A 13016-nucleotide genomic window follows, 5' to 3' on the forward strand; every position below is an offset into this window, starting at 1 on the left:
AGATTATAAATTGTTTGGAGCTACCACTGTATTTTGTTTTTAGTTCTTTCCCATTTAAATATAAAAGCACATGCTAAAAGATCACATCCACGTAATCTTGCAGCAAAAACACTCGGAATGATCACACAAAAACCAGGGAATGTTAGTGCACACACAAAATAAGCTAAGGAATATAAAAAATAATAATCTTTGGAGTCCCAATCACACGGTTAGTATAACAATCCCATAACTGTGAAGACTAAGTAGAAGCTTTATATTGGATTAAATCACACAGTGCAAAAAGAGGTCTATCGACCCTTTTGTGTAAAGAATAGGCTGGAAGCCACACGGGTTCAGTTCAATGGATGGTTGCTGTGCATGTGCATTTGAAAATACACAAATACACATGTGACTAGGAACACCCGAGCTGGACTTGTGCTCTCAGACTGGTCATTCTGAATCACGATGAACTTCTGAAGCATCAGCTCGACATATTGGGCAGGTACGGTTTGCCTATCGAAACAAAGAATGTGATAAAATAAAAACCCGAAAAACAGTTATTGTAGAAAGAACTAATATTGTAAAAAATACAACACTAATTAAAACATGGATATAATAGAGAGGAACACATTCATTAACTGGTAAATTTATTTATGGTGACAAAATCTCACCTTAAGCCACTTATCAACACACTTGGCATGGAATTCATGGTTGCACGGTAAGACTCTTAGAAGTTGCCTTGACTCAAAATCACACATGCATACTACACACCTGGGGAAAGAAAAAAAATAAAATAAAAATATCATACCCAGCCAGGAATATACATTAACAGAAAATATTCCGGTATCCTTTATGAAAGTATAAAAGATAAACCAGTCAATAGACAAAAAGCTTCTGTGCACCACAGCCATCTAACATCCTAGAACTGTGGGGTATAGGCATACTGGCATTTATTATGATCTTGCTTTCAGTCATTTAATTAAATTATGCATAGTAAAAGAGAAGTCCGTTTCACTACTTCCCTCCAATGTCACCGTTCTTTTTTTGTCTTGAAAAGGGAAGGTGTCACGGGAATTTTTTTTTTTATATAATATTGCTTTTATGTCATTAAAATAAATTTGATTTATTTGTGTTTTTGTGTTGTACTTTTGACTCGTTTCTCTTTTACTTCTCTATGGGGGCTGCCATTTTTTTTTTTCATCTCTGTATGTGTCGATTAACGACACATACAGATATGGAATACGGCACATACATCCCCATAGAGAATGCGAACGGGAGCCGTTCCATTCACTATAGCGTACGCTGTCTGTGTGGGAACGGCGCATGATCCGCTCCCACACAGACCAAAAGGAAGGTCTTTGGTAGAGCGACATCCGGCGCCATTTTCATGTGGACTGGAAGCCGCAGCCGGACAGTAAGATCACTACTTCCGGTCGCGGATTCCGGCCATATGTTCAAGGCAACGCAGACGCAAGGACTAGGCGCGGCGGCAGGAGCAGGTAAGTTATGTTTGTGTATGTGATGTGTGTGTATGTTAGTGTTATACGGTCTGATTACCACTGTATCTAATCCTCCTACATTGTGCATTCGCTCAGAAAATGGCGGCACACAGTGTAGGAGGTTTGAACATTCAACCCCCTCCTTTCTCCTGGCACTAGCCGGGATAAAGGAGGGGGGATTGTGTGAGGACACTAGAGCGAGTGTGTCTACTCCAAATTTGCAGCATAAAGCAATGAGGTTGCTTTACCACATTGCCAATGCTGCAATTTTGGGAATTGCTCCCTCTAGTGACCAGCACATGGAAAGGTTATAAATTAGAATCTAATTTATAATGATTCCGGACTTGTGAAAAAATTAAAACAATGTGTAATCATTTATATACTAACTGTTTAACTGAAAAAAATAAACATTTCTAGCGACACATTCCCTTTAAGATACCAAAAAAAAGCCTTAAAAATAAAAAGGGATGGTCTCACAAACCCTGTCCAAATTACCCATTAGGGCATATAGATGTCAGAGGGAGGTCACCTACTAGGGACTCCTCTCTTAACTAAAGTGGAGAGCTGCTTACAAACAACAGCTCTAGTGGACTTAAGCCGTGGAGTTATTACATGGACAGCCACTCACTTGAAGGAAATCGACAATAGATCATTGCCAATTTGTCAGACAGTCCGCTTATATCTATGGCTAGCTTTAGCCAGGTCCAAATTGTTGGAAGCCAAGCAATTGCTATGGTTTGCACATTAGCTTTGATTAAAAACTTACAAAGTCTGCTCTGATTGGTGGTTGTTTGGGTTAAATCTATACGACGGAAGCTGTTCTATATCCGCTTTTGTTAATCCTCGTGGTTTAGCTTCCCCCAATCGTTCAGCGAGATTTAGCAATGCCTGCAACGAAAAGGAAATACGTAGATACATTTTAAGAAGGGGTGGGAGGGGAAAAAACTGCAAAATTATGGAAAACATTAACCGCTTCCCGACCGCCCACTGTATATTCACGTCGGCACTTGCTGGGCTCTGTGCAGTGCCGACGTGAATTCACGGTGGGTGTTAAAAGCGCGATCCGGGTGTCTCAGAGTAGCGCTGACACCCGAATCGCGCTGTTATCACCTGCCTCTGGTCCCGGAGATATGATCGGGACCTGATTGGTTCAGGTCCCAGTCATGTGATCGCAGGGAAAGTGTGTTGTAGCAACGAACTGGAAAGTTTGTTGCTATAACAAACTGGAAAGTTTGTTGCTACAACAAACTTTCCCGGGGACCGATTGCTGGTGCTGCAGTCGGTTATAAGGCAGAACCGGGGGCCATATAACAGCCCCCGGGTCTGCCATGCACAGCAGCCTATGAGAACCAGCCGGATGCCGGTCCTCATAAGCTTTCTGTCAGTGTGACTCTCAGCGTCACACTGACCGTTTATAATACGTTACACTACCTAGGTAGTGTAATGTATTATAGCAGCGATCAGTGCTCCCAGGCTTCAAGTAAAACAAGTAAAAAGTAAAAAATAAAGTAATAAAAAAGTTTTATAAAAAAAGTGTAAAAACAAGTTATAAAAGTTACAAAAAAAAAAAGAATGCTTTTTTTCCTATAATAAGTCTTTTATTATAGGAAAAAAATGAAAATGTTAAAAAAAAAGTACACATATTTGGTATCACCGCGTTCGTAACGACCCAAACTATAAAACTATAATATTATTTTTCCCGCACGGTGAACACCGCAAAAAAAATTATTAAAAAACAATGTCCGAATCACTTTTTTTTGGTCATCAATCCTCCCAAAATATAGAATAAAAAGTGATCAAAAAGTCGCATGTTCCCCAAAATAGTACCAATAAAAACTACAACCCGTCCCGCAAAAAACAAGCCCTTACACTTCTTTTTTTGACGGAAAAGTATAAAATTATGACTCTCAGAATATGGTGACACAGAAAAGAAATAATTTTATCAAAGTGATTTTATTGCGCAATCGCCACAAAACATAAAAAACCTATATACATATGGTATCGCCGTAATCGTACCAACCCGCAGAATAAAGTAAAATGTCATTTATACCGCACGGTGAACACTGTTAAAAAAATAAATACAAAAAACATTGTCAGAATTTATGTTTTGTTTGTCACTTTGCTTCCAAAAAAATCTAATAAAAAGTGATTAAAAAAAAAAATCACATGTACCCTAAAATGGTACCAATGAAAAGTACAGATTGTCCCGCAACAAATAAGCCCTCACACAGCTCCGTTGGAGAAAAAATAAAAAAGTTCTGGCTCTCAGAATATAACGATGCAAAATGTGCAGAGTGTTCCAAAAGCGGATAAGATCGGGCTCCATTTATCAGTTCGACACCAGCCACATATCTGCGAATTATTATTTATGTACCCCATTATTATACCCTCTTATTATGCCCTGATGTACTCCGCACAGATTACATATACCCCCACATCATAAACTGAAATACCAGCAAAACCCCATACAGAACAGTTACCAAGCAAAATCTGCGCTCCAAAAGCCAAATGGTGTTCCCTCCATTCTGAGCTCCACAGCGTGCCCAAACACCAGCTTACGTCCACATATATGGCATTTTATATCCGGGAGAACCCGCTCAACATTGTATGAGGTATTTGTCTTCAGTGGCACAAACTGGGCACAATATATTGTGCATTAAAATGGAATATCAGTGGAAAATGTAATTTTCCCTTTGCACCATCCGCTGCGCATTAACGCCTTGGCGCACCACGACTTAATAGCATGTCGTTGTGCGAGGGGTTATTTATGGAGCGGGCTCATGCGCTGTGCACGCTCCATATTCTGCAGGTGTCCGCTGTGTATTACAGCTGACACCCGGGACTAACGGACAGGAACAGCGATCGCGCTGTTACAGGAGCCTGTAAAATGACATTATGCTGCAATACATTAGTATTGCAGTGTATTGTACCAGCGACCTAATGATCGCTCGTTCCAGTCCCCTAAAGGGACTTTTGGGAGGTTTCCACTGTTTTGGTACCTCAGGGGCTTTGCATATGCGACATGACACCATAAAACCATTCCAGCTAAATTTGAGCTCCAAAAGCCAAATATTGTTCCTTCCCTCCTGAGTCCTGCCGTGGGTCCAAACAGCAGTTTAGTACCACATATGGGGTATTGGCGTAATCGGGAGAAGTAGCTTTACAAGTTCTGGGGTGCTTTTTAATCTTTATTCCTTGCAAATATTTTTTTTTATATTTTTTCAGAAAAAAAAAGTAGATTTTCACTTTTACAGACAAACTCCAATAAATATAGCAAAATACCTGTGGGGGTCAAGATGCTAACTATACCCCTAGATAAATTCCTTGAGGTGTGTAGTTTCCAAAACCGTCTCACTTTTGGGGGGTTTCCACTGTTTTGGCACCACAAGACCTCTTCAAACCTGACATGGTGCCTAAAATATATTCTAAAAAAAGGAGGCCCCAAAATCCAGTAGGTGCTCCTTTGCTTCGGAGGCCGGTATTTCAGTCCATTAGCACACTAGAGCCACATGTGGGATATTTCTAAAAACTGCAGAATCTGGGCAATAAATATTGAGTTGCATTTCTCGGGTAAAACCTTCTGTGTTACAGAAAAAATGTATTATAAATGAATTTCAGCAAAAAAAATAAAATTTGTAAATTTCACCTCTACTTTGCTTTAATTCCTGTGAAGCGCCTAATGGGTTAAGAAACTTTCTGAATGCTATTTTGAATACTTTGAGGGGGTGCAGTTTTTAATATGGGGTGATTTATGGGGTCTATCTAGTACATAAGGCCCTCAAAGCCACTTCAGAACTGAACTGGTCCCTGTAAAAATAGCCTTTTGAAATTTTCTTGAAAATGTGAGAAATTGCTGCTAAAGTTCTAAACGTTGTAACGTCCTAGAAAAATAAAATAATGTTCAAAAAACTATGCAAATATAAAGTAGACATATGGAATATATAAAATAGTAAATATTTTGTGTGGTATTACTATCTGTTTTACAAGCAGATACATTTAAAATGAAAAAAATCATTATTTTTGCACATTTTCTCTAAATTTTGGTGTTTTTCACAAATAAGCAATGAATTTATTGACCACATTTTTCCACTAACATAAAGTACAATATGTCACGAGAAAACAATCTCAGAATCGCTTGGCTAGGCAAAAGCATTCCGGAGTTATTACCACATAAAGAGACACATGTCAGATTTGAGAAAATGGGGCTGGTCATGAAGGTCAAAATGAACTCGGTCTTGAAAGGATTAAAAAGGTAAATACAATTTGCAAGCCAAAGTTTTCATTAATCGGTTTAATATTTATATTATGAATCAGGATAGTTAAGATTTTTTTTTATCATTTAACTATTTCTGAAATTATTTAATAGCAAATAAAAAAATATATGCCTGAATACATACACCAACCTCATAGTTTTCCACCTCTCCATCTTCTACATCCAACTCAAAACTAAAGGTTGGTCCCACAGTAGGAGGCACTGGAAGCATTGATCTTTAAGGAATAAACAAAAAAAAAAATCATCAGTACATCGGAGAGTATGAAAACATGAGTAGAGAATGAAAGGAGTTTTCCCTTAGGGCGAAAATGTATGGTCATCAATATCTGGTTTGTGTGTGGGGAGGGGGGGGTTCAACTTTCGGCACAGAGTTGGACCCCCCAACAATCCGGTATTGATAGCCAATTCTGGAGGAGAGGCCAGAAAAAAAAACAAAAAAAAACACTCCTTGAATTATTATGCACATTACACCAAAAAGTCAGTCCTTCAGTAAATTGTCCTCAGAGTCTGCCATACAGCTTGAAGGCTGGAGGGTTTAGGGCATGGGTTTTTGTATCGATTTCTCTTTCTCCAATTGACATACACCAGGTAAATGGCGGTCCATAGATGCAGTTCTAGTAGATTTTTTTTTCAATTTATAAATATTTGTCAACACATTTCTACATAGGGTTTGTTTTGTTGTTTGTTACCATGAAGCCAAAGATCTGTATAGGAGCTATAGGCATAAAATGGAAGGAACCTTTTTATACATTGTCTAAAATCCATAGCACGTAGCCATATTCAGAACTTTTAGAAGACAAGAATTTAAGCCTCGGGCGCCACGTTTCAGGTTTGTGTAAACTTTGGACCTCATGCTTTTGACCAAGTCATTCCCATATATACTGTAACTCATCTCAAGTTCAGTATACTAGGAAGCAGTACATCCCACTAAGGTCTCGTATAGTAGGGGGAGACAGGAATTATGAAGAAAAAAAAGGCCAAACAAAACCCTGTATTTTCTGCTAAAAATACCTTTGTAGAAACTAGTTAAGGCTCTGTTCACATCTGCGTTGGGGTCCCGTTCTGACGGTCCGTTTCCATCACCATTGATTTCAGTGGTGACGGATCCAGTGCCCATGGTTTCCGTGTGTCTCTGTTGTGCGACAGATCCGGCGCACAACAGAGACCGAGACAAACTAAAACCATGGGCACCGGATCCATCCCCATTGAAATTAATGGCGATGGAAACGGAAACCTCTGGTTTGCGCTCGTGTCAGTTTGTGTCTGTTCAGAGTCCCGTTCCGACGAAAGGCTCAGATGGAACATCAGAACGGGACCCCAACGCAGATGTGAACAGAGGCTAAGGCTCTAAAACAAGATAGGACTTTTGTTTTAAAAAAAAACCAAAACTAATATTTAACCCCTTCAGGATTGACACGGTTTTTATTTGCATTTTCATTTTTCACTCCCCGCCTTCCAAGAGCCATAACTTTTTTTATTTTTTCGTCAATAGAGTGGTGTGGGGGCTTATTTTCTGTGGGAGGAGTTGTACTTTCTATTGCAACATTAGCAAGTACCATATAATGTACTGGGAAACGGGAAAAACATTTGCGGGCTGAAAATGGAAGAAACTGATTCCGCCATTGTTTTTTGGGTTTCATTTTTACAACTTAGACCGTGCGGTAAAAACGACAACTTAACCTTATTCTGTAGCTCAACACGATTACCATAATGCCAAATTTATATAGGTTTTTTATTTTAATCTTGAAAAAAGAAATTGTTAAAAGAAGTTGTTTTGTTGTTTCACCACATTCTGAGAGTTATACCCTTTTATTTTTTAGTCAACTGAGCGGTATGAGGGCTTATTTTTTGCGGGACAAGCTGTAGTTTTTATTGGTACCATATTTTGGTACATACAACTTTTTGATCACTTTATAAAAAATTTTGCAGCGCTAAGTTGACAAAAAACTGAGATTGTCATTTTTAGTTTTTTATGGTGTTCACTGTGCGGGTTAAATAATGGTATATTGTAATAGTTCTGACTTTTACCAACGTAGCAATACCAATTTTGTTTTTTGTAACCCCTTCCCGACGTCTGCTGTATAAAAATGGCAAAGGCCGGAGGGAGGAGCGAGATCCCGCTAGTTTATCCCCCTTAGATGCCGCAGTCACTAGCAACTGCAGCATCTAAGCCAATAGAAACAGTGGTGGACCTCTCGGACGTTCCATCGGGCTTCCTGTGACGCCGATTGGCTGCAGTGGTCACATACTAAGTGCATGTAAACAAGCAGCGGGGACTGCTGCCGGAGCCACAGCGCTGGATCGCCGGGGGCAAATATAGGTAAGTATTGCTTTTTTGTTTTTTTTTATTTCATACTCAGCCCCAAAGGAAAAAAAATTCACTTCCTAGATAACCTTTAACCCCTTTCAGACGCAGCCATTTTTCGGATTGTCGTTTTACATTTTTACACCCCCCCCCCCCATTCCAAAAGCCATAACTTTATTATAGATATAGCCGTATGAGGGATTTTTTTCTTGCTGGATGAGTTGTAATTTTGCAGGTCACCATTTCTTGTACCATATAATGTGCTAGAAAACATTTTTGTGGGGTGGAATAGGGGAAAAAAAATATTTTTTTGTTCTGTTTTTACGGCATTCACTGTACGGTAAAAACGCCATGGTAACTTTAGTCTGCGGGTCAATAAGATTACGGCGATACCAAATTTATAAATATATATTTTTTGTTTTACTACTTTTACAAGGAAAAAAATTAATTGTTCAAAATAAAGTTTGCTTTGTGTTGCCATATTCTGAGAGCCATAGCTTTATTTTCTTGTTGAGAAGTCCTCCTACCGCTTTATTTTTTGCGGGACGAGATGTAGTTTCTATCGATACCATTTTGGGGTACATAAGACTATCACTTTATTACATTTTTTTTGTGGGAGATGTGGTGACCCAAAAAACAGCGATTCTGACGTTTTTATTTTTTACAGTGTTCATTAAGGTTATATTTTAATAGTTTGGACTTTTACGCACGTGACGATACCAATTATGTTAATCTTTTCTTACATTGCTTTTAGGGAAAAATAGGATTTTATGAACTTTTAGTATATTATTTTATATATTATTAAAATAGTTAAGTGCAGTTAACGTTTTTTTAAGTCCCCCTAGGTGACTTGAACATTGAATCGCTTGCACGATACACTATATCGGTATATGGTAGTTCTGACCTGCTCCTAGTAAGCCTTGCCCCCGGCAGGGATTAATAGTGGTACAAAGATGGCAGATCTGGGGGCCTTCATTAGGCCCCTATGACAACCACAAGAACCCCGCGATTGCATCGCAGGAGGACCGATGGAACGTCAGAGGGGACCACCACTGTTTCTAATGGCTTAGATGCTGCAGTCGCTAGTGAGCACGGTATCGAAGGGTGTTAAACTAGCGGGATCTAGCTCCTACCTTCGCTGTTTTTATACGGAGGTAGGGAAGGGGTTAATATTGAGGATACAAGAGTATGCTGAATGCGTGTGACCATTGCAACACTATCAATGTATGTGGAGAGCAGCATGCCATACTAGTAAACCCAATTTAAAATCTGCACACGTGTGGTAGCGTTACATGTTCCAAGTGAATAAAATTTAACGAACTCTATGTGGCCATAATTTCAACAGGGTTTTGCTGAAGGGCAAAAACAAGCTAATGTTTGAAGAATACCAGTTGTGTATCCTAATAAAACAAGCAGGCCATTGTATAATGCATCTTGCCTAACCGACATATGCTGCATGTCCACGGCTAATAAAAATTCTATTTATATTGTTAATAATTCCATAAGAGACCTTTAATATCAGTAAGGTCAGCGAAGCTCTAGCTAAAACACATTCCTCAAGGAAATCTATACGAGCGCCTTTTCATACAACTGAGGAACATTTAATGTACATGAAATACTCACAGAACATAAGGTAAAAGGCTTGGATGGTAAGGTGGTGATGGTATTTGTTGTCGTGACCGATATCTGCTACGACCAATTAGTCTTCGAGGCATGAATGGATGATACGGCTGAAGGCAGTAAAATAAAATAAAAACATATTTACGGTTTATATATGGTCATGAAACTTATCAGTAAACTAAATATTTCAAGATCACCCTGCTGCATTTTCCACGCATTTACTTAATATAAACTTATTGTACATTAAGAATAAAAAATGGTCAGAGATGTGGCTGCTCACTAAGTCTGAATGGAATGTTGGGGGGATACATCAAGCTTTATAAAACTCGACAACCCCTGTCTATATGGTCTATTAAGGCATATGAACATAAAAAGAGAAATCCCTCTTAAGAACCTGTCATTTACAGCGAGATCTCGCGAGATTACGCTTTGCGCTGCTGTAAGTACCAAACAAACGTTAACAAAGTGTCGGGATTGTGAATAGACATCCCGTCCTGGCTGGAAGGAATGTCTAGTCACTGTCTAAACACTTCAGTAACGTTAATGTGTCAGCATAAGACAGCACATCGTGAACAACCCAGTGTCACTATGCACTGTCTAAATGAATGGAGAGAAGTGCATGACACTGATTGGTCATCGTCATACACTCCTCTGTACAACGCCCACTTGGTCTAAAGTAAAAACACGCCCACTTGGGCATTAAGAAGCTAAATTAGCATAAAGCTAAAATCGCTCCTAATGTGGTGAAAATAGATCATTTTTCTAAATAAAAAGAATTACTGTCACCTACATTACAGCGCCCATCTCCTTATGTAGGAGATAGGCAACTTATAATGTGGTGACAGAGTCTCTTTAAACTCAGAATGTTATATTTTGGGCTTGAACATTTGTAACATTTTGTGGTGGAAATATTTTAAAATAAAGCAGGCAACTACTTTTATGGCACAAATTTGTAGACTCAAGGTAAAATATTTACTTACAACTCCAAAAGAAACCTCCTGGTGCAAAGGATCATGGGTTATGAACTGTAACGGTGCAGACGGCTGTAACGTAGGTGCATGAGCAGGCGGAGGATATGTAAATCCCCCTACAGGTAGATGTTCACCCAACAGTTCTACTTCATTCTCTATCCTTTGCAGAGGCTGGAAAACCAAACAAACAAAAAAAAAAACACTTAAAGCACATGGACTGGATTTGCCAAAAATAAAGAATTAGGGCTGAACAGATGATACACATACATCAGAACACAACAAATACTGTATACTTGCCACACACATTTCATTTTTTTGTAGCCAGGTACAATCTACCATATGAGGTTATTTATTTTACCAAGAAATCTTTGTATTCAATCTTCAAACTAAAAATGTAGAAAAATTGCTACAAGGTCGGGTTACACAACGCTAGTTTAGACCGAATACCATAGATAAAAAAAAATAAGCAAAAAATGCCTACGTGTCCTTAAAAAGGTTTTCAATTTTACTTTTGGCTTTGCAAATAGTGTTTTAAGCACTATTGGTAAAAGGCAAGGATTAGGAGAACACCCAGTATTACAGTTTTTCTTGAGGTGAACTATAGTTACATGTTATTTTATTTTTATTCTATATTTTTTTAAGTCTTTAAACTACATCGAATAAGATTTTTTTTCCTGCTGTGGTAGATTTGACAAAATACCATGGAGGCATCAGTAATTTACAGAACTTTGCTTACCGAGCGAGACTGTTGTGTCTGGAAGGGCACAAATTGGCCAGGAGGGGGCAGATGTGCATGGTGATGCGGGGAAAGGTGCGGTGGATGTAACAGGAATGGGTCACTGGAAATAAGGGGAGGGAAAGCAGCATAGGGAACTGGTAAATGTTGAACTGAGCAAGCTTGAAGCATCTGTAAATGAAAAAAATGTAATAAATAAAAGCTAATAGTATTCAATGTGAACTGCAAAAAAAAGACTTGCTTATCAAGGATGTTATAGAGCTATACATTCAGAATTATAACTCACAATACTTGAAATTCATCCTATTAAAGGAAACCCAATGAGAGCAATCCATCTATATAGAAGGTAAGGATTTGGAGAGAAGAACGGTTTTGTTTTTTTTTTGAAGTATGACAACATGTGCAATATGACAGACACATTCTCGATCTTCACAAGTGTCGAGAAAATCTGGCTTTAGCGTAATATTCCTCAATGGCAGTTTTTTTATATTACTACCGTAAAGTCTACATGGAGTTAAAACAGTAAAGCAAGACGGTGAAACCAATAATATGGACACTTTATTACATGTGATTCCCCTGTCTCCCTCTTTCCCGCCGCCCCACCTCCTCCAAATTTAACAAATGCTCATTAAGTTGGAGTATTCATTCCTTGTATTATTTTCTGGTTTGGTTAATATATAGCCTGAAAAAAATGACTAGTAAAAGATTTTCTATTGTGCATCGCCAGTATCTAAAATTAGTTACTATGCATTGCACAAAAGTCTGATGCTTCTAGGAATAGGAGTTCGGGCTCTGAACAGACATTATGTATAGACGATGTACTGTGAATAAAGTACCATTGTTGCTGAATATACAGTGATTAAAAAAGTCCTTGTTTTATCTCAGTCCTAGAACGTTTCTTTACGACTAACTCTAGTCTGCATAATTCTGTATCGCATGTTAAAGACTGGTGCATTCTTGTCAATGAAATGTCACACTATGACCAACTGCACAGAGCACCCCATTATTCAGAACATAAAACTATTTTCATAAAATCTTCAAGGTAATATTTTAACTCTCTCAGCCAAGACATATGAACAGTTTTGATGATAGCCCTGCTAAGTGCTGCTTCAGAAAGCCTAAATTCATTGTTAACGTTATAGTGTCTCACTTACTGGAGGCGGCACGCTACAGACTGGCAAGTGCTGTCCACTGAATACCACAGAACAGCCTGGAACCTGTTGTGAACTGCAAGCAGGGATGTGCTGTCCAGTACAAAGAGGGATTCCATGTGGTGCTACCGTAGTAACGGTGTATGAAACTGGCACTGTGCCCTGGTGAATCTGAAAAGAAAATGCCAGAAAAAAAAAACAACAAAACAGTGCTAAATAAGTTACCCAAATAAAAAATGCACATTAAGAATACACCGGGGGAGATTTCCCTTACACTAGTTTTTATAAAAGCGGAAAAGTTGCCTAAAGCAAACTATCAGATTAGCACTCTCGTTTCTCTGATGTCCTGGACTGGTAAATTCGGAATCTTTTTAGTCCCTGAAACACGTCTTATGCTCTTCTACGTTGGTCAAGAGTGAAGGAAAGAAGACCTGGAAAGTATAAGGGTGCAGTCACATGTGGCAGATTTAGTTGCAGACAGA

General features: G+C 38.7%; 1 protein-coding gene across 7 annotated transcripts in view; it reads right to left on the reverse strand.

Annotated features, from left to right (window-relative positions):
* Positions 1–230: 230 nt before the first annotated feature.
* Positions 231–13016, reverse strand: part of RNF38 (ring finger protein 38) — a 293223-nt gene continuing 280437 nt past the window's right edge. For 5 of the 7 annotated variants that reach the window (XM_075825543.1, XM_075825546.1, XM_075825547.1 and 2 more), the window contains 8 exons: positions 12538–12705; positions 11384–11554; positions 10657–10818; positions 9680–9786; positions 5876–5966; positions 2245–2366; positions 651–750; positions 231–492 (listed from right to left, as the gene is read on the reverse strand). In XM_075825543.1, the coding sequence (XP_075681658.1) occupies positions 430–492; positions 651–750; positions 2245–2366; positions 5876–5966; positions 9680–9786; positions 10657–10818; positions 11384–11554; positions 12538–12705 (984 nt within the window). In that variant the 3' untranslated portion in view covers positions 231–429. The remainder of the gene's footprint in view (positions 493–650; positions 751–2244; positions 2367–5875; positions 5967–9679; positions 9787–10656; positions 10819–11383; positions 11555–12537; positions 12706–13016) is intronic. The other 2 variants (XM_075825544.1, XM_075825545.1) reach the window with 2 other exon arrangements.

The sequence above is a fragment of the Rhinoderma darwinii genome, chromosome 1, assembly GCF_050947455.1.
Source record: "Rhinoderma darwinii isolate aRhiDar2 chromosome 1, aRhiDar2.hap1, whole genome shotgun sequence".
In the NCBI taxonomy this organism is placed as follows: Eukaryota; Metazoa; Chordata; class Amphibia; order Anura; family Rhinodermatidae; genus Rhinoderma; species Rhinoderma darwinii.